The sequence below is a fragment of the Strix uralensis genome, chromosome 4 (genome assembly GCF_047716275.1).
Source record: "Strix uralensis isolate ZFMK-TIS-50842 chromosome 4, bStrUra1, whole genome shotgun sequence".
Taxonomy (NCBI): domain Eukaryota; kingdom Metazoa; phylum Chordata; class Aves; order Strigiformes; family Strigidae; genus Strix; species Strix uralensis.
Genome location: NC_133975.1, coordinates 64,953,732 through 64,976,046, shown reverse-complemented (window position 1 = coordinate 64,976,046; position 22,315 = coordinate 64,953,732). Strand labels below are relative to the sequence as shown.

At 40.1% G+C, this 22,315-nt stretch overlaps 1 protein-coding gene across 1 annotated transcript in view; it reads left to right on the top strand.

The window, feature by feature from the left end:
• Window positions 1-7,611: 7,611 nt before the first annotated feature.
• Window positions 7,612-22,315, top strand: part of BMP2K (BMP2 inducible kinase) — a 67,195-nt gene continuing 52,491 nt past the window's right edge. The window contains exon 1 of the mRNA XM_074866993.1: window positions 7,612-8,072. Within this exon, the coding sequence (XP_074723094.1) occupies window positions 7,910-8,072 (163 nt within the window). The 5' untranslated portion in view covers window positions 7,612-7,909. The remainder of the gene's footprint in view (window positions 8,073-22,315) is intronic.

Sequence of the window (22,315 nt, the reverse complement as noted above, 5' to 3'; positions counted from 1 at the left end):
GAGGTGTAAATTCTTCTGCCACTCAGGCGATCCAGTGATCTTGAATAAAATCCATTCCAGGGGAGACTACTACAGTGCCCCAGTTCACAGTCAAACAGACAATGGTAGTCCTGAGTTCTTCCACATATTTATAAAATCCTTTAAAATGTTTTTATCTCAGATTTTTGTATAATTTCCTTACTAAGCTGCCCATCTTTCTACTGCATCATTCTGCTGCCAAGTCTGTCATGTACCTTTCAGAAGTCATCAGGTGTTCTGAGCTCCTTTATTCCTTGCCTTACTACCCCAAGGTTCCATCCATAAGTATCGTGATACTTAATGAGGTTTTCTGAAGTCCCTCACCTGTGCTTTGCCACTACTACTCCTTTCTTTACATGGTGAATGTAATTGTTTTGTGATCACATTCAATACACTTCACTCTTCTAGATTTACAACTACTTTCAACATATTCTTCAAAAACAGCTACAATATAGTTCTTCCCCTAATAATCTTCTCTGCTTTCCAGAACAGAAAGTTATTCCCATCTCGTGCCAAAGACTTATCTATCTTATGTAATATGCAGTTGGGCTGCAGAGCATGAAATGACAGTCATTAATTAGGCTATGCAATAGCTCTGCCTCCGTCTTTTTGCATAGTGGAACAATGGACAGCCTAGGAAAGGCTATTGCAAAATTATGAACAATTATTACAATATTTCTGTACCTACTTAGATCTGGCATAATCTTGCAGCAATTCTCTTTTCTCCATCTTTCCCAATACTTCTGTTGTGGCAGGTAACTTCAACTATGCTAGCGGCAGATAAAATTCTTCCCTTTCCTTAGCCTGGATGCAAATGCTATTGACTAAAAAACTTGCAAAAGTCTTAATGATTTTTCAAACCAAACAAAACTAAAAGTAGAGATCATACCTCCATAGTATGTGAAATGTACTTTCAGCTAACAGCTTGTGGGTGGAAATAACCTGTTTGCAAAATTAAACAATTTATAAGCAACATAACTGTATTTATAAGTGGGCTTTTAAAGATACAAGTCAGCAGCAATGACATCTGTAGTTATGGTAGTTATACCTTTTCAATGTTTTAATGTGCATCAGCACAAAGACTGTTCAGTTGTGACCCAAAAGACATTCTTTCTTCCCAGGCTCTCTGTTCCAAGGATTTTTTCCCCTCCCTTCAAGCTTATAAGACTATATAAAGAAGTAAGTATTTTTAGCATAAGGACGGATGACCAGGGATATTTTTGCAGTTCTCTAAGACTCAAAAAATACATGGGGGAAAAAAGTCCATTGCTCATTTTATCAAACAACTATAAAAGTAAAAACCATATCTGTGAATAGGGTAAAAAGAAAACAATTTGAAATAAAATGATTTCTTGAACCTCAATGGCTGTGGTTTTGCAATGACTTTTTACTGCTACAAGTAATTTTGGGGCATATCAATGCCTCTGGGGGTTTTTGGTGATGCTTGGATTTTTTTTTTTCACTATAAAATAATGTATTTACATCTCAAAGGTACTTAAATGAAGAATGCTATATTCTAATTTGTATACTGCTGAAATTAGGATATCATTCAGACTTGCCACTTGTGCCTGACCTTCACATTTTGCCCTTTTTATCTCAATAGTTGTAGAAGCAGGAGGGTAGTATTAGTGTTGGAATTCGGGCATTTTAGTTTTCTTGTCACAAAGTTTAGCTTTCTGGAAGGGGAACATCGTGTTACCAGCCAGATCACTGTGGAACATCATCAGGCTCTTTATAAACTGTGTACCACGGTTTAAGCACTGCTGAGAAAGGCCACGTGTTTTAGTCACATGCATAACCTTTTCAACTTATTCATTAAATAAGTTAGGATGGTGGCATTCCTTCAAAAGGCTTCACAAACCACGCTTCATTCCTGTAAGAGAAACTTCTTAGATATCTTTAGGACTGCAAAAGTTAGTTGTTAAAGCAAGGATGAAATCAGGTTTTGTTTATAAGAGAGAATGAAATCAACCAGACTGCTGGTGAGCTGGGAATAACCAGAAACCTGGACAATAGAAGGCAGGGAAGAGTTCAACCTCAAGAGGTCACGTATGGATCTAAGAACACTCTTACAAAGTGAACAGGAATATGTTACCCTATCAAATGAAGCCGAGTCCTGGTCATCAGGACAAACACAGGAGACTGTTATTCTCCAGAAAGGAAGCAGATTATTATTAATGTGAAGCAATTTACCAGGTCAAGATGCAAACAGTTCTGAGCCCGTTATAACCTCTTTCCTATTCCTTCCTCTAGGGTTTCTACCGAGGACTCTTATATCTGCCTTTATGTTTTCCCCACTTTCCATTGCTGTTTCGAACCAGACAAGTGTTGTCGTATCAATAAGAAACTGATATTTTGTTTGGTCCCAACACCGGCTGTAGTACAAATGACCGAATCTCGCATTGCAATAAAAGACTCTTGATCTCAGTGTCAATGAGAGTTCCGCTGGGTGTCACCAACGCTGATGTCAGCTATTTGTACCTTAAATATTTTTACCAGCCCTCTCCTCAGTGTGTTTCCATTTTAATGTCAGAACGCTGTGACTTAGTTGCTTTCCACAGCTCCTTGAGTTTTTTCCTGATTAGAATAGCTGACAGAAACTGAAACGAATGAAAATTTGTCTCTGTTCACAAGGTCAATGCAAAGCCTCTACTGCTGCTCAGATATTCAAAACCAGAGGAGACGTCAGAGAATGCGCTTGCTTTCTAGCTGATTTGTGCCATCCCTCTGCACCAAGTGATTTCAGTCTTTTGCTTTGTTTTTTTTTTTTTTTTCCCCCACGTCAACATATTTTCCATGCCAACATGTTTCACAACATACCAAAATCTTTCTGCTATGTTGTATATATAATTAAGCAAACAAAAAAAAGTCTTTCATTACTACTACTGGCTCTGAGATGTGGAGCTGGGATATGACTTGATCTTAGAAAAAAGCAAAACCAAACCCAAACCAGTTGTCTCCTGGGGTTTTCTTAGCTTTTAGCTCATCATAAACATTTTGTCTGGTTCTAGTAACTGTGTCTAAAACAGACTCCATCAGGGTCAGCAGTATGAAATTAAGACACGGTATTTACTAAGATAGGAAGATTGTGTAGCTATTTCTCTGTGTAAAATGATGTTTCTCACGGCTCCCAGGGGACCAGAAGGAAAACAAACATGCCACAATGAGGCGATAAGAGGGGAAAAAGAATTAAAAGTGCTTATTGGGAAAACCTTCTCTCTGGCAGTGCTTTGTTCACACTAACTGAATTATTACAAAATAGGAAATAACCCTCACATAACCGTATAAGGACAAAAAAATCTTACTGCACTAATTGCAGTAATTACACTTGAGAGTCTGTATTACAAAGACACAGATCTGTGTGTTTTAACTGAAGGAGAAAAACAGTGAAGTGATACTTTTTAAAAAAAAAGTTTTAATATGTAAAGAACATATTTCTAGAAAATTAGAATTTTTTTTTCTTTCATTTCTAATGCTCTGCTTGGGTAATGAGAATGAAAAGCATTTGTCCAGAAACAGCAAGAGACATTTCCAAAACAAGATTTACACAAAGAAAGTTTTTGACTTCTATTTTGCCTTACTAACTACTTTCCTTAAGTGATATTTAACATTTTTGCAGGAAGCTGTTTTATTCTCATGGGATTGATTTAAAACCAATTTATGTATTGTACAGAGGAAACAGTTATGAGTAGGGCGGGATATAAGGAGAGAAATGCTTAAGAAACAGTCATCAAGGTAAAGGCATGTGAGCTATTCAGCAGTTTAAAGAGGATTAAATCATCACGTTTCAAACTCTAAGCACATGTGAAATATCTGATGTTTCATTTTCAAGTAGCTTTCTCACCTACAGTTTTCCTCCATAAATCTTCAAAGTATTTTACAATGGAGTAAATAATCACTACGCTCATTTTATAAATGGGAAAATTCTTCATATATGGAGGCAAAGCAGCATACTTCAAGTGCCTTATCCTGACTTTATAGATGGAAAACTTTTTTGTATAGGGAGGTGAAAGAGCATGCCAAGAGTCAGGAAGGGGACGCAGATTTCAAGCACTCTGAAATAAAGTCACAAATACATTATCTGACACAAGTTATGACTCTCACTATTTTGACACTGGGAGTATAGTTACTGTTTAATTAAAAAAAAAAAAAAAAAAAAATCCGGAGGTTTGCTTTTGTAAAACTGTGAGAGAAGTTTCAAGATGCATATTATGTGCTGAATAAAGACAGTAAGCGGAATAATTTATATGCCATTATAAATCTGCCATTACACAATTATTAAAAAAGGAAGAATGTATCAGCATTCTAGACCCCAGGCAATAAAAGAAAGGAAGAAGCAAGACGTACCAATACTGTGATGGAGACATACACAGCATGTGGCTGGGACTTTTTTGTTTTCTCTCCTGTTATCATGCAGTGAAAGTTCACTGTTGACTCCACAGTCATAAAAAGCAGAAGCTGACCTTTATTGCTCTACTTTTTTGATAATGAAAGCTGAATATCTCCTATGATTTCACGATTCATTGAGTTGAAGGTTTAAGAAAAAAGCATTATATAGCAACCCCCCCCCCAATAATGATAATGTGATATCCCAGCTTCAGTGAAGCCTCTGCATTAAGATTCTCCATCTTCTCCACCTTTGTAGTTGATCTCTCTTCACTTTAAAATTCATGCTTCTGATCTGCTGTTCTTTGTGGCTGGATTTTTTCTTCAGACCATCTACTGTTTCACATCAACCAGAAAATAACTGTGCTTGTGGGTACTTTCAAGGTTCTAAAATTTGCTTTCTTTTTTTTTTAAAGTAATGCAAAGACCTTTCTCATCTGTTTGTCACACTGTCAAGCATGCGTTGCATTAAATCAGTTGGTTTTACTGCACACATTCCAGATGCAGAAAACCAAAGCATCCCTGCTCTGCCTGAACCAAATGTGAAGTTTCATTTCAGTAAGGGAGAGCAAGGTTCTCTTTGGGTTTCATACTCTGAGTGAAAGAAGTCTCACAAGTCTTCCTTTCTGGAAATTAATGTATCTTCTAGAAATGTCAAAATGTTGTCCTGCTCAGGTGAGGAATTAAATCCAAGTTGGTGGGCCTATTCACATATTCAAAATTATCACTCATTTACCTGCTTGAAGGATCGGCCCATACTTTTTAAGTGATCTGTCAAAATTGTCTCTATTATTCAACTTCATTGATCTATACTTAATAAAAAGGAATCCCTAACATGAAGCCTCCTCACAACATGCTGGCGTCTTACAGGAAAAGACCATTTGGTCGCCAAGTTTGGAATTAAATGGGTTGTGGAACATCATAAGGTAGCTGCGACATGGCTCTTCAAGATTACTCACGGGAGACTAGCCAGTTCTGTGGCCACCTACACATTTATCACCACAACTCGGTGTGCAATACTGATACACTTATTTGCTAGCGATGCCTTGTAGTTGACCTCTACATCCTCTAGTATGTCAATACAGAGATTAGTAGTGTTAATCCCAGTATAACAGGAGTTCTCATTTTGTCCAGCCTATAAATAACTTAAGCAATAATTCGGTCTCTTACCTTAAAAAGAACAAAAATTCATGGGCGGGGATAGGGACCCCCACAACAAATAAAAACTAACCAGCTAATCTAGAAGCCAATCCTACCCTCTTGCAGTGACTTTTAGAAAATATATTATTTTTACTGAGGACAAGCAAAATTGTATTACTCACTGGCACTAAACTTATGTGCTTTTAATCCAGCTGCACTTTTTCTCAAAGACATAATTAAAAGCATATATCTAAGGAGCGCAGACATATCTCACTGTAAGAATGCCCTCATTAATGAAATGCCATTCCTCTCACAGTACTCTGTTCCTTTCATCTGCAGTCAAAACACCTTTCTCTTCTAAGGAAAACTCTGAATTTAGAGTCTCTATATGCTGCTGAAAAATTGATCTCCCATTACTGAAAGGGTGGCAACGACTACGGAAAGGGGACTACTAATGCAAATAGCTGTATTGGTGCTTTGAATATATGACAAGTTGTCACTTTAATAGAGAAATATTGTCATTTTGTTACTAAGAGTACAGCAATATGATTAAGTCAAAACTAATTTGATTATTGAAACATTATCCCGAAGATTTAGGCTTCTGACTTCTCCAGAGGTTTTACTGAACCGATAGCTGCAATTGATATCCAAAACCTACGTGTTTGGTGTGAAAGGCTGTGTTGCTAAATTCCCGCTATAGATGCCAAAAATGCAGCTTCATTCATTCATATGAGAGATTGACAGGAGATCCTGTATCGATTTTGGGTTTATTGTATGATTTCATTTGGCAGGGGGAAAAAAAAATGCACGACCACCTCTTTTGTATTTGCACAGGGGGGAGTACCCAAGGAGAACAGGTTTGGAGAACAGCTTTTCAATGATTCTAATCTCTCACCATTTTGGATGACTAGAATCACTGTTTTAAGTACAAAAACTGGATGTCATTGGCATTTTGGACAGTTTGAAATTTGGTTTCAGCCAGAATGTGAATTTGAATTGGAAATTTGAGATAAATGATTTGGAAGTGCAGGGTGTTTTCCAAGTGGTGTTTCTAGGGAACTGTGACAAATATTGCCTTAAATAGCCGTGCTTGCCATCTAGCAGCACGGTGCTAACGATGTACCTTACAGTCAGTGGCTCTCTGACTGCTGTGGCTCTGTGCCTTTCCAATCAAGCTGACAAACTTTCGTGAGGGGCTGTGGGACACAGGGCTTCTTGCAGTTCCAAAACTGTTTTTCAAAACTTGTTCTTATTTTCCTGAAAATTCCACAGCTGAAATGAAGCTTGTGTTGGAAAATTCCCAGGGTTGCATTGTCAATGTCTATAGGGAAGATGTCCACACACAGTGGAAAATTTACAGCTGATGTTTTCCTGTCCAGATCCATCCTTTTACCACTTCTTTTCAGTCAGTTAACTCCCAACCTCTGCTTAGTGCCTGTGTAGAGACCCATCACTGGCAATTTACACTTGGCGTCAACGCTTTTTACAGTTATTTCCCCTGCTGGAAGGAAGCACTCTACAGACCCCAGAGGGTCTACAGGCAACTGCCGGCCCGACCACACGTTCAGCGCCATTTTTCCCACCGCGGTGCTTTACCACGCCAGCCCGCGCTGCTCCGCAGGCCCCTTCCCGAGGCCACGTCCCGCAGCCGGCTGGCTCAGTGAGGAGCAGTCGGCGCCCTGACGGCGGCCGGGGCCTGGGCTGAGGGGCCCCGCTCGCCCCACCGGTGCTTCCCTCGGGGGCCGCTAACGGTCGCCGGGCGCGCAGGGGCGCGAGGGAAGGCGCGAGGAGGAGGGGGGGTGTGGCGGGACGGGCGCTGCGCCACGCGCCTCGCTCCCCCCCGCGCCCGCTCCACGTGCTCGCCCGGGGCTGACAACCTCACTTCCGGCCGGGTGGCGGCGGGGGGGGCGTGTGTAACGCGGGGGTGTCTGAGGGAGGGGGGCCGCGCATGCGCCCTGGCGCCGCACACTGGCGAGGCGGCGGCTCCCGGCTGCGCGCTTCTTTCCCCCCCCCCCTCCCTGCCCGCCCGCCTCCCCCGCCGCGGGGCCGTGGCTGGGCTGGGCCCGCCCCCTTCCTCCTCCTCCTCGTCCTCCTCCTCCACCTCCACCACCCCCACCCGGAGCGGGCGTAGGGAGCCGGCGGTGGCGGGCGAGCGGGTGAGGAGAAGCGGGGTGGGGGCCGTGGCCGGCATGTGAAGCGGGGCAGCCCCCTCCCCGCTCCGGTAGCCCTTGGGCAACGGCCGCCCTTCGCCTCAGACTCGCCGCCCGGCCGGCGGCTTCTTCCTCAGCCGCCCTGCGCCGCGCCGGGCCGGGCAGCCGCCTGCGCCCGGCGCCCGTCGCGCGGGCCCGGCGGGGCCCCGCTCGCCATGAAGAAGTTTTCTCGGATGCCCAAGTCCGAGGGGAGCGGCGGCGGCGGGACGGCCTGTGTCGGCTCCGGCGGCGGGGGCGGCGGAGGGAGCGGCGTCGCCTTGGGCAAGGTGCTCGCCGTCGGACGCTACCAGGTCACCCCCGAGGAGCTGCTGGCGGAAGGTAACGGGGTGGGTGGGGGAACGGGACCGGGCCGTGCGAGGTGCCCGTGGGACAGGGAGGGAGCGGCAGAGGCCGAGCGCGGCCGTGGGGCGAGGCGGGGGCCCTCTGCCCCGCGCCGGGACGGGCTCCCCCGCCCTTGCCAGCCGCTGGCGCGCCGTTCCCGTCCCTGAATAGCTGCTTACCCACTGTAAGCCGGTTAAGGGGGTTTTGGTTGGTTTTTTGGTTTGTTTTTTTTTCTTGTTTTGGCTGGTGCCTGGGGCTCGTTGGGTGGTTTAATATTTTCCTGTCATGTTGTCGTGAGTAAAGCGATGTGAGATGTCTGAGAGCGGCACCCTGCTGGTGGGGCCGGTGATTCACTGGGTCAGATCAGTTGGGGTTGGAGATGGTGTGGCCAGTTCCCGGTGCCTTCGAACAGGGCGGTTTAATCCTGTAGTAGGTTTTTGCCAGCTAATCTGAAAAAAACCAAGAACTAAACCCCGCGATCTTCCTTGCTGGAATGCAGTAGGCTTCTGGCAGGATCCCGAGTGAAGTTGCAGTACGAGCAACTTCTGCTGTAGAGGATCGCTGTCCTCCCCTTGTTGCAGGGTGTTTGACTTCTCTTGTCCTTAACTTGCTCTTCATGCCGTTGGACCTCCACTGGGTCTTAAAGAAGAATTGCATGAATTCAGGTAGCCACAGAATTGGGTAGACTTTGTTAATTGTATGACTTGAATAGATACTGGCATGGGCCATCATCAAAACAGCCATGTTTGAGTTTTACTCTGTGTGTGGGGAACAGTGCAGTGTTGATCTCTCATAGTTGATGGCAGCCGATGTTGTAATATATAAAGTGTAATTCACTTCCTAGGTCATTGAGCACAGGGCTAGTCCTGTATACTTTGTAGTTATGGAATTTCACAGCATTACAACACACTGCTTTGGATGTTGGGGGTAAAATATTTTATCTTTGTCATTTTTATGTCTGTGTATTGCTTAGATTAGTTTATGCATAAATGTACTAGTAAACTTTCATTGCTTATGTGCATTTCTTGATGAAGACTTAAGATGCGGTTTTAACAAGTATATGCAGATACTATTACTATTTAAAATAGAAACATATAGGTGGTACTTAAATTTTCATTGCTATCTGGAAAAAGTTTTAGTAAAATACTGGAATTGGTAGTTAATATTTAGAAGGCAATATTTTGTCTTTGACTTTTGAAAATGAGGACAGAGCTGGTTGCCTAAAATATGAGTGGTCCTTGCTGAGAGCTCCTTCAAAGTTGTGGTCTGACAGAAGATCATTTTTTCGCAGGGCTGGTGATGGATAGAGACTTCTTGAAAAAATTATAGAAATAGGCTCCTGAACAAATTGTGGAGGCAACACAAAAACCACGTATGTACTGGAAAGGAGAAAAATTGCATGGTGCTTGGTTCAGTCTAGCATATTATTAAAAGCTTTCTCATAATGTGCGAAGAGTCGCTATAGATCACTATTTTTTTTTTTTTTCTTTCTGTAGCTTGCAGAAACAAATGCATAGCCCTTAAGGGCTTGGGGGCAGGGGGAGCATGAATTTTAACAGTTGAGTGTGGTGCAAATTGGCTTTCTTACTTTTGAGACTGAAATAGAAAGTTTTCTACAGCTTTGATGTGGTCTCTTAAATATGGATGCCTAGGACTAGTACTGATAAGAGTCAGGGCAGTGTAGAACTGCTGCATCTTGGAACAGTCTTCAAAGCCAACACCAGAGTTACTCAGTCGGGAGGACCCAAAAAGGCTTAGAGGAGAATAACAGGTGGCATAATGGCATGGTTGAGGTAGTAGGGAAGTGAGGGAGCTGGGGGAAGGATACTCTTACAACTCCTCCGACTGTCGGGAAGCAGCTGGGTTAACAGTGTGCGTGTGTGGGGAGCAGACGTGTGCCTGTGGTGATGGTGGGCAGTCACTGTGACTAAGTGTTCAAGTGGCACTCCGGTACTCCCAGCTGACCACAGTAGTTTATGAATGAAAAGATTGCTTTTTATCTAAGGATTACTTCTTGACAGGCAGGTTTTCCCTTGACTTAGTAACAATTAATAATAAGTAATTATTTGTTATTGATGGTATATTAGTCATATTTCAATCTATTATTATTACTTAACATTTTATAAATCCCCTGCTTAATAATCCTCCTCCTTGGGGGTCAGGGGAAACAAACTTCCCCCCCCCCCCCCCCCCAGTCCCTTTGCATAAAGCATTTTTTTTCTTCTTTTGTTTTCTGAAACCCAGTCTTACTGAGGGTCTTAGGCTTGCCAGGCAGTTCCTGTTATTCAGTGCTGGTGTAATACCATTTACAAGTTACCTTAAGAGGCTCATATGAGAGTTTTAGGTTGTGTCACAAAGCATTGTTAATAAGTTAATGAATATAATGAACATAACAAGCCTAATCAGAATGGCTATATAATGTTCTGTTAGCAGTGGTGTGGTATGGATCGGCTTTTTTACTAGGTATTAGAATTAATAGCATTATATGTCTGTTAGATTCAAACAGTTAAACACCCCCATATGCCCCTTCCAAATTTTGCATCTGAGTTCTCTTAGGAAGCTAGCTCTTGGTTTTGCAAAGGACTTAGGCTCCTGGTAACTAGAGCGAGTGGCAGTGGTGATGCCAAAAGGCTCAAGTTGTAACTACCTCGTTAGGCTGAAGTAATGAATCTTTGCTAGATTTCATGTGTTGATACAAATGTTGCCCTCAAAACACTTCTCTGTAGTTTTTGACAATATTGTTGTACTGCAGTGTTTTAAAGGCAAAAGTATGTAGCATTATAATTAGTTCTGTTGCATAAGTATGTATGATGCTGTCTAAAGCAACTGCATCTTTTGTTAGTAAAGTAGTATAAAGGTTAAAGTGCCTTTAGTAAACTCTTAGATGGTTTCTCTTGTTTCAAACACACCTCTCTTCTGGTGCCATCTTAGCCTTCGTAACCCAGTGGTCAGTATGGTGGATGCAGGTATTTGTTTTTAAGGTTTATTTCTCGGAGATGGGGGAAAAAAATAGTCGATTTGGGTTAAGTTTGATGCAGAAAATGAGTTCCTACTCATTTCAAGGGGATGGTGGAAGTATGTGGAATAAATGACTGACACAAACAGAATGAAGGCCTTCATATCTTTTTGTTCAAAAAGAGTATGTGCAATGCAGCTGAAGTTTTGGAAGATATAATCTGACAAAAATATGAAGAATTCTCAGTTAAAAGTTGCAGATGGTGTTCTCAGAACTCTAGCTATGGTGACTCCAATACTGAAAGACATTCTAGTTTAGAAATTGCAGGAAACTGGATGTGATAAAGTATGAAACATCCTTTTAAATTGATCTAAAATGTCAGTGGAAAACAGTTAATGTTGTGAAGAGTGAAAAGGAAAGTAAAAATTAGCAACTTCCCAAAACATTTTCGGTTTATGTAAGGAGGAGGTAGAAGGTTGTGTTTGACATGGTGATAATACTACTTAGTTGCTTGTGTTGACTTAAACAGAAAGGAGTTACTGAAGTGTAAGAACTGCAGTAAAACTAATTTTTCTGGAGACTATAGCAGTAGGCATTGGAAGGACACTTAGTTGTCTTATTGTCTTGATTGCTTGACAGGACTTGGGGGTGTTTAAATTGAGTAAATAAAGGTTTTTACAGGTTTGAAGTTGTCTTTGTACCATGAGCAGACCAAAGTGGGCATGCTAAGTGTTGTGTTGGAATTTAGTATGTGAGTATGTTTTTAATAAAAGCAAGCAGAGACAGTTGTGGATTTTTCTTTTTTTAAAAAAAAGGTAAAAAAGGAGACTACATGAAATGTGCAGTGGGCTCTCAAGCTTCACTCTCAAACATGACTGGCTTGGTTTGGAAGCTAATTTGTGGGCGTGGAAAAATGATCATCATACTGGTTTCATTGTTTCCTATTCAGAATTGATTAATGGAATAATGGGTCATATGCTGTTGCATCTTATTAAAAAAAAAAAAAGCAGTACTGTGTTGTGTTTTTTGCTACTGTGGTACAGCTAATAAATTGTCATCCAGTGTCCTGCATATCTTGATCTGGTATTTAAAGTACTGTAGTTTCAAGGAGTTCTTCAGGCTGGTTGTTCTTGTGTTGTCCAGGACAATTAGTACCATACTGGGATGCTTCCTGATTTCTTAATTAGACTATTTTTAGTCCAATAGAGAAATAGGGTGACTCCATGTCAGGCACTAGTCCCCTGTTGTTTGTCCATGTCTTGACACACCCTCCACCCCCCCACTTTGAGGGAGCAGCCTATAGAGGTACTAAACATTTGTCCGGTTGGAAGTATTCCACCAAAGAGTCAGAAATCTGTATCTCCCCTTGTTCATTAAGCTAGAAGTGCTTCGAAAAAATGAGCTGGGACTTGGTCCCCTAATAAAAGAATATGGGAGATGATTGAACATAAAGTTTAGACCATCTGGAGCAGATAAGAGGGTTGCAGCTTGCATATTGTGATGGGGTACTCCTCTTTTGTGATAAAAGCATTATGTGGTCAGCAGGTAGTTGTAAACTTATGTACTGTGCCAGTGCCACTGGACTTGGAGTAATCTTCAGCAAAGAACCTTGAAGTAAAAGAAGTAGTGTCCTAGAAATGAGCATGAGGGTTTTTTTTGTTGTGTTGGTTTGGGTTTTTTTGGTCACATATTGGGAATGCTAATCACGTTGTGGGTGAACTTTACTGAACTGGATTTCACAGGATTATCCAGTAATGACTATTTGCCTCTGATATAGATGTTAAGCCTAGTTAGAGATGAGGAATATCCTAGTGTGCTATGAATATAGCACAAGAGGGTGATGATCTTGCCCCTGAAAACTTTGGTTTTTGGGAAGGACTAGGCTGATTGTATTTGGAGGAAGTGAAACTCTCTTGTCATTAATTCAGTGCAGTTTTTTCCATTATAACCCTTCCACCAGCAAGTGCCTCGCTTATGAAAGCGGAGGTGAGATGCTAGAGACTTACATGGAAGAAACTGGGTAATACCCTGTGCAACTTGCTCCCAGAAGTACCCCAACTGGATGTAAAGTAGCAGTTGATCATGTTGCTGTGTTTAGAAAAGGCAATAGGCTGCTCTTGAGCTTTTCTGTGTCTTGAAACTTTGGATAGGAGGGGTTAAACATGACACATTACTGCTCTTGTGCTGTAACTTTCTCTATTTCCTTTGCCCTAGTATATGTGGAAAGAAGTTGTGTGATAGCGGTTATACTGTTTTTTTTTTTTTACTGTTCTAGCTGATAAAATAGTGAGTTTGGAGCTGTGTGGTGTTGAGTCTTCTGGCACTGTATCTTAGTAAGCTGTTGTTTTTCTAAGTGACCTTATATCCAGGACTAGAGAGGCAGGGAACAAGCCACTGAAGTGGTGATTGCTTTTAAGTTAATTAGTTAATATTTGTATAGCACAGAATGTTTGCTTCATTTGTTTAATATGATGGCTAAAGCATAATTTTCTGTGAAGAGGGATCTCTCAATTGGGAGGCAAGTGAAAACCTTGAATCTTCCCTTTTGGAAATTCATTCTTCTTTCTTTTATAATTTATCTCACACTGCAACCTTTTGGAGTAATTACTGGCAAACTAGTGAATGAATGAGCTCCTTGCAAGCTCTACTGTCCTACTTAAGCTGAGTGTGCAGTATTTGCAAGTATTACTTTTTATTTTCATACCGGTCCAGTCAAGGCCTAAGAAAACTACCACCTTAATGGAGAGGAATCCGAGTCCTGTTTTTTGAGATTTTTGTGCTGTGAGTTTTCTAGATTCTCATGCTACTTAAATTTTTAGTGCAAGTGTCTTTTCCTGGAGGTTTTTCTTCAATTAATTGTTGAAGGGAAGAATTGGGGTTTGAAAATTTGATCAACATCACAGCTGTGGTAAAGGTCAACTTGCTTATTGTCCAGAAAGGAGGCGTATTAAGTTTTTCACAATCAGTTGTAAAATAAGGATAGTCTTGAAAGTCTTGTTGTGGGTGTTTTTTCCTGCCTTATTGTCTTAGCAATAGCAGTCCAGTTAGTAATCCAAATAGACGAACTTGCTGAAGTGCATAAGGTTCTTCTTGCCCTCCTAGGATGCTTTGTTAAGTGCCATTTCAGTGAAACTACTCTAAAGACCTAAAAATCAACATATGAAAGTTATCTTGGGGATTTGCAACTCCATCAGCTGCTATAAATTCTTAATCATGCCTCTGTACAGCATACACTGCTTTCTCTCTTGTGAAAATGTTTGTTGTGCTTTGTTCTGAAGAGGCAAATGGAGAGAAGTGCCATTGTAAAGGAGCTGTTAGCTTTGGTATTTCAAAGCGTTTAAATGTGGTGTGGACGGACTTTCTAACTGAGATTCTGATTGTACAGTGGGAGAGCCTGTTTTTCGTGTCAGGTGTTATGAATATAGCTGGTGCAGGGTCACTGCTGTCATGACTGTGGCATGACAGTCTCACACATGGCAAGCTGGCATGTTCATTATTGGTTTTCTTTATTAGTTTAGTGGTTATATAGCATGTGACTTGCTGCTCCTTGCAGTAGCTAAGGTTTTATTTTCAGTTGGAGTCTAGTTCAGTTTTTCAGGTGGATTATGAGCTGGAAGGTTGGCTGGGAAGATAACTTGTGGAATTTGAGTTGAAATTGGTCATGTCAATTTTTTTTTTCTCCTTAGAGTGTAATATTACTGAATCTATGTTTGCATGTGACTGTAAAGGTCAAGTCTATTACTGTTACAGTTTTGCATTGCTAATATTTGAGTAGCAGAAATGGTTTGTTCGAGTTCAAAAGAAAAAGGGGGGGAAAAAAAGCAGTGTGAGTACTTGAAACTTACTGATTTTCATTTTGGTTAAAAGTATCATTTAATAGTTGCAAAGCTCTTGCACAGTCCCAATAATAGGTATGGCTGCCTTGCTTCAAGTGTAGCTTCAGAATGGGAGGTGGTGAGATGCTGAACCCCAAGTTTTGATTTCTGGGTAATGAAAGATAGGGAGCCTTTGCTGTAGTGCTTGGGATTTATCTTTGGGCTTTTCAAGCATAATGAAGGCAGCTAACAACTTGAAACAAGAGCATTGTTTTGCCTGTTACAGAACATAGCTGCATTCTGAAAAAGAAAAACCAGGAAGCAGTTGGGGTATTTGCATGTGATTCTAGTCTTACATCAATATGTAGGTAAAAAATCTTTTCATGTAATGTAGCGCACAAAGTGAATGCTTTAAGGTCGGTTTTGTTAGTCAGATACCTAGTGTACCGACTGAACTTTGGTCATACTTTGGGAGAACGGTCATTCTCGCTGTACTTTCCAGAGCTGTTGTGTACCTCTTTTGTATCAATGGAGAAATTAACAGGTTAGGAAACATCTGTAGGCTGACAAAGGTATCTATTGTACAGCAAAGGCCAAGTTCAGCTCTTCTGGACATGTGGTCTAATGCTCTTTGATTGTCAAATTATTGGTCTTTGCATCCCCTAAGGACACTCCTTTCTGCATTGCAATATACATGAACATGTAATATTATGCCTCTGTGAACTGCATGTAATGGTCCATTCTTCTTCAAGAAAGTTATCAATTTTAAGTCTTGTGTGCCCGGAAGTAGTTAAATACAGAGCAGGTACTTTGGAATCTAGTAATCCTGAGCTAAGCTTTTGGGATAGTGGCCAAGAGTCAGATGGTTATATAGAAGAAGCAACTTGATTGGTAGCAGTATCATGTTAATATGATGCACAAACTCAAGCCATCTTTCCTTTGCCAAATTTTGACAAATGACAGACATAACGAATATATGTGCCATCTACTTGCTTTATTGTGGATGTTTTTTGATAAAGTATGTTAATGTTACACTAGTCATAAAAGGGGTGTACATGTGCAGGTGTTTTTACTGTGAAGCTCCTGGACACCCCCAAGGGGTAAGGCAGCATGTAGTAATAGAGGATATATTAGCTTTGTCTGTGAGAGACTTGGTCTGGCTTTAAAAGAAGCTGTGCAGGATCTTATTTTGGGTGTTTGTGTTTTGTTGGTTCAACTGGAAGTTTATTTTTGTCTTTTTTTATTAGATATTTTGCTTGTCAACATAGAAAAGAAAAACTTTGTTAGCTAATAAAAGTAGAATTCATTTTCAGACTGGTATTAACTAGAAACCAGTGATTCTGGGAAGAGTGTGTTTATTTCTCTGTGCTTTTGTTAGTGTAATATCAGAGCTGTCAGTCATTAACTAGTATGTTACCCATATGGAAGTATTTGTACAGTTCTTCTCTGCATGGTGAACTGAAGTTAATGCCAGAGATGAGACTTGGTCTCTATGGAGCAGCGTAATGACAGGCTTACTTTCCTTTCACATCTGGGAAGAATGAGCATACTTTAATATATACATGTTAACTGTGTGAAGTTAGACAGCTTTCTAGCTGTAGATGTTTGTTTTGTCTGTTTTAGCTGTAAATGTGTGCACACATGCTCTCTGAATGTCATGCTTCTTGCTAAATAGATTTCACCTCAGGTTCAGGGGACAAGTGTGTTAATCCTTTCAGTTGTGCTTCTTTGCTCTGGTGTTGTTTTGGTTTTCAGTGTTCTTTTTAAGTCTTCATTCTCAAAACTGTAATTTCTTAACCTTGGGCTATATTTCACTTGTGGATATTTTTTGCCTCAATAATAGTCTAGATAAGTAGGTTACCACAGACGAATGAGTTGCTGTTTGTAAGCAGAGTTGTGTTAATGGACACTATGAATGCTCTATGCCTGCCAAAATGCAGAGTGTAAGAGGGTCAGATAGCAGGTGGTTCTAGTAAACAAACTTTGTTGTGCATTTGGGACTAACTAGGAACACAGATGTGATCAGTCACCTAATTGTAACTTGCTTGCTTGAGATGCTGTCCTTTTTCTAAGAAACTGTTAGATTTGCAGGCATCTGTTTTGTAATGGAAGTTTTTCCTCATGTGTTTTTATAGGTTTAGCTTAAAGGCTGTTAGTATATTAGATGAACAGCTGCTTTCTGAAAGGTTGGGAGTATTTGCCTATTTCTAATACCTTAAGCTGAAAGTCTGAGGCTAGTTTGCAGATCCCAGTGATGCTAAGCAGCAATACACTGATGCAGGTCACATCATCCCTAGTCTGTTGTTCTGCTGCAGTAGAAATGGCTTCTCCTGTGTTTTCCTCTCCAGCTTAAGAAGTTAGGCAGTGAATATGAAACACCAGTCCTCTTGAAGGGCTAGTTTCTGGTTTTTTTTTCTTCATCATTGTCTAGCTGCTGACAAGGAAGGAAGACGAGTTCCTCTTCTGCTTTCCTAGTTGTTTTGGAATAGATTTCAGTCTCTTGAGTGTTTGTATGCTGGTTGAGAAGGCAGGAACCTTTCTCTTTGTCTTCTCTGATTCATGCATTCCTTGCTCACACTTGTCTAGGTTAGTTACTTTTTACTAGTAGCAGTGGGATGTCTTGGATATGGGTGGGGTCAGTTGTGAAACTGGGTCTGTGAACGGAAGAATGGTGGAGGAGAATGCACAGAATAGTCCAGGCAAACAACCAAAAATAAAAAAAAATTACTTGATTCTAAGGGTCTGTTGTAATTAGATGGGGAATATTTCTTTTGGTTTGAGTGGCAAAAGAGATGCTGCTTTGTTCTTGAACAACATGAACATGGGTGTTGTATTAAGTTTGTTGTGAAACTGCAAGCTGGCTAACTTGGAGTGTTCTCTCTGTAATGGTATGATAGTCTTAACCTTGATTCTTTTTAGGTCTGCCTTGCGACTTCTGATGCAAGTGGTAAAAATACTGAAGAAATTATTATGTAGACTCATGTGAGAGTTAACACCTCTTAGCATTTTTTGTCTTGCTCTTCAAGAGGTGTCAAAGCTGGTCTTGATCTGAAGAACTCTATATCCCCTTAAGGACAGTCATAGTTCTGCAGATGGAGAAACAAAGGAGTATGGAGGGATTTGCCCCAAGTCATACAAGTCTGTACAAGAGATAGGGGTAGAGTTTGGAACATCCTGGCTCTGTGATGGTTTCTTCCTCATCGCTTCTGTAATACACTATGCCTTGATTGCCATATACAAAACTATGAAAGGAATTCTGATATTCCAGGACTCGAGGAAATTTTATGTGGAATAATGTATATGTTGGGCTTCCTTCCAAGCTTGCACATTATTTTAATGGATGAATTTGTTCCTGTGGTGCCTCAAAACTTTACTGTGCAAGTCTCTAAGAGTTATGTACTAATACAGAGCAATGGTCCAATTCTTGGTTTAATTCCTGTTCTGTTGTACTGACTCATTTTGCTTCTAATTTTTTTAATTTATTTGACTGTGACTTGTATCTGTGCATCTCATCTTTCAGTAGCAGTTTCAATGAGTTGTTACTGCAGCATTTTGCCACTTCTCTTACAAAACACAAAATAGTTTTAAAAGTCAGTGATTAATGTCATGTTCTTATGTTTTGTAATTCTTATAGGTTGAAAAACTGAATGTGCTTTAACTTAAAATTGTTTAGCAACAATTTCTTTTTCTTTTATTTTGCATAATTACTAAATTACTTGCATGAAATGATATGAAAGCGGTGTTTCTTTGGAGAGACACACTGTGGACAAGCAAACCTTGAAGGTAATCTTCATCTAACTGCTAAATGTGCATGAGTTTGGTCTGTGCTGTTTAAGAACTCTGAAATAGCCAGGTGCTCTTTAGGATTGCAGCGGTGTAAACACAGGAGGAGGTGATTCCTCTTAGTGCTTTGGTTTTGAACTTGATGTCTTGGATACAGAGCAAATAGATCATAAAAGAATATAAGGCATTTAACTACTCTGCTGACACATATATAAGGACTTCACTTGAATATAGCATGTGTGTTGTGAGACAAGAATAGGAAGGGTGAATGAAATTTGTGTCAGTTAGACATGAGATGGGTTCTGTTTTTGCATGATGTCCAGGAAAATAAACTTTTAGGGGAAAAAAGAAAATGAAGTAATTGCGTCCTTGGAAGCCCTGCTATCACTCTCTAGAGCTCAGTAGCATGGTCTGTGTCTGTAGAGTTGAGACCTTCACCTTGAGTTGAGTTTAGATGTTAGCACTTATGTAGTATCACTTGGCTTTTATTTAATGTGAATTTATTAAAGCAGAAGGAGGATTATTTGTTCTCAGAATGAGCTCTCCACAGATTCTTTAGGCATTCTGAAGATAGAAAAGAAAGTTTATATTGCTATGGTAGTCTAAAAGCAGTGTAATCATATAAAAACTCATCAGAAGAAAACATCATGTGCTACCTCTAATTTGGTTTAGTCATGCAGAAGTCTTCCAGGTTCCTCCAATCTTGATTTGAACTTATGGTATTACGTTCCCAGCTTTGTGCTTTCTTGAAATATTTGGTTATCTCTATCAAATGGAACTCTTTTACTACTTCCTTTTGACTTGCTGTTCTGTTAAGCTGACACTGAACTATATAGCTGCATTTGTAAGAGTTTTTGTTGAAGGCCATCTTGGATTTAGGTGGTAGATGAGTCCTAACGTTTCTGGTTTTTGAGACTAACCCAAAAACAAGTGGGCTTCTGGACTGGTCCGTTTAACGAATAACTGCCTTGTTCAGAGTTATCACTGTTGACTGACTCTGTCTTGAAACACAGTGCATGAATGAGAGGTAGTAAATGATTTTGATAATCTCGACACTGATACAGAATCCTGTTGTTGTTGCATCATAGCTTGTTTATGTAAAATGATCAAGCTGCTTATACTGTTTGGAAGTTTCAGTGTCTCCTTTTAAATAGTCAGATGTCACAGTGTGCAGTTTGAAAGTAGTATTACTGAATAAATCCGAAGCATAGAAGTGATGTAAAATAAGTCACGTAGCAGTTTTAATAAAGAGATGTTTTGTATGCAGATTGAAGTATTCAAATACATTCAACGTGTACCAGATACAGTTTTAAGAACTGCCTGCCCCTATGCAGATGCCAAGGAAATAATATTACCTAAAATATTTTTTAATTCTATTTATTGGTATTAACAGGTTGAGTCTCAGATATTTTGCTCTAAAGAAAGTTTATTGGTTCCCTGTTGTTCATATGCCAGATAGGTCTATATCTGCTCCTTCAGTATGCTCAGAGTTTAAACATATGCAAGTATTTGCAGACAGCTAAAGAAGATGAGGTGAGATAATGAAAATCCTTATACTGATCGCCCAAAATATTCACGTCAGATACTCTTAACTAATTCCAGCCAGTTAATCCAGTTTTGGTCATGCTCGTCTATGAACAATGATCAGTGAGTTCACTGGTGATTGTACTCGGATGTGAAGATGTAAGACTATATAGACTGTTTCTGCCAGTGAAGAGATGTGTGTTTCAACTTGCTAATTTAGTATGTGTATGATGCCTTAGAAAAATAGGAAACCAGAGAATTTTTCTGTGACATCTGCCTTAGTCTGAAATGCTTCTAGCATTATGAATTGCTTGGTTTATCTCTGCATGGCCTGGTGACTCTTTTGTTTGTTGCAACGAAAGGTGGCACTTCTCCAAGATGCCATAGAACTAGCCATTTTGCTGAAGCTGGGAACCTTATGCTTTGACTTGTTTCTGGGCCATAGCAGCTTTGTGATACTCAGTGGGTTATTCGTGTGTAGGGTTATAGATTCATTCTCTCACTTTCTCTGCTTTGGATTCTTATGCTTGCATATTTAAATCACAATTAAAATAGTGATTTTAAGGGAAATGAAAGACAAACTACAGAGCGTATAAGAGTTAGTTAAAGAAAAGATGTGTGTGTGGTTTTTTTAATTGGGTGATAACCATTCAGTATGACAATGGAGTTCAGTTCCAAAAAAGTTGTGGTGGTTACGTATTAGTTACATAATGTATCTGTACCCACTGATTTAACCATTCTGTAACTGTATTTTATTTTGAAACTTGTTTATTATATTGGAGTTAAAAATCAAGTGGTTGAAAAATGCTTAACAAATGACACTTGAAATCAATCTATAAAACGAATTGAATTCATGGGTTCTGTTGATCATATCATAGCCTCAGTATTGTAGAATGAGTAACTTCATTTGCCTGTCTAGTCTATATTTACAGATAATGTCATCGCCCTGTTTTTCAAACTGCCTCTGTTTTCAGTTCAGAGTAAACTACAGCTCGAGCTGAATTCAGTAAATGAGCAAAGTCAGGAGTGATGGGGGGAAAAATCTTTCCACATATTGAAGATACAACTGCTGTTGTGTGTGGTTTTTTCAGGGTTTTTGTTTTGCTTTTTTGTTTGTTTGTGGTTTTTTTTTTCTTAACTCCACTAGCAGATGCTTGTTAAAGGTGTCTTACCGTGTCAACTTGGACAAGTTGAGAAGCTTTCTTGTGAAAAGTTGGGCAGGAAGCACATCCTGCCTAAAGGCATCACCTTGGTTATATGTCTTAAGTACCACGATATGTCTAGCATACTAAAGTTTGAGAGACTAGAGGTTTAATGGCACAGTGAAATGGAATTGAATTACCTGTTCTGGCCTGTATTACACAGCATAATCCCTTATGTAAATGTGTAGTCAACAGTCTTGACTGTGACCAAAAAAATACAGTATTCAGGTTGGTTGGTAGGTTCTGTTATGTGAGTTCCTGTTTGGTTTTGGGTCTTACTGTTTGGAAAGGGAAGCATCAGTGATGTGAAGCTCTGTCTCTTGCAGAAAAATCTTGCTTGCTCCTGCAAACAGCTGTCACTCTTGACAAGTGTTTCGTGGCTTTGGAAATATAAATTGTGTTTTTTGAACTTCAGTCTTTAATTATTTGTTAGGAAAAACTACGGTACCCTTCCCTCTCTGTTACGTTTAACTTGTGTTTTTAATAACTTGGGTAGCAAGTGTCTGCACGACAGCCTAGCCCTAGAACTTCAAGAGCTGACTTTGTGAATGAAGCCCAGTGGATTGTGACTTGTTGCCCAATTTTACTATAATTTCCTACTTTTTGTTTCTGTTAGTATGGATAATGGACCCATTTAATACTCTCAAGTAATCAGAATCTGGAGGTGAAAAGAGGTTAACATTTTGATATTCACAATAAATTAATTGAACTGTTGGTGGTCTACTAGTTATGTTCTGTGCTCTCTTCCTTATTGAGAGAAGGTGGGTATTGACTTAGAGGAATCTGTTGAATACAGTTGTAGAGGTAAACGTGTTAGGTTTTTTTTTTTTCAGTGAATAGCAAGAGGAGCTGATAATGTAATATATGAAAGCAGTACAGTGGTTGTGATTAATTGTCAGGCAGCTTGATTCAAAATTGAAATGTAGAGAGAGGTTTTTCATGTTTCTTCTAACAAGAGAA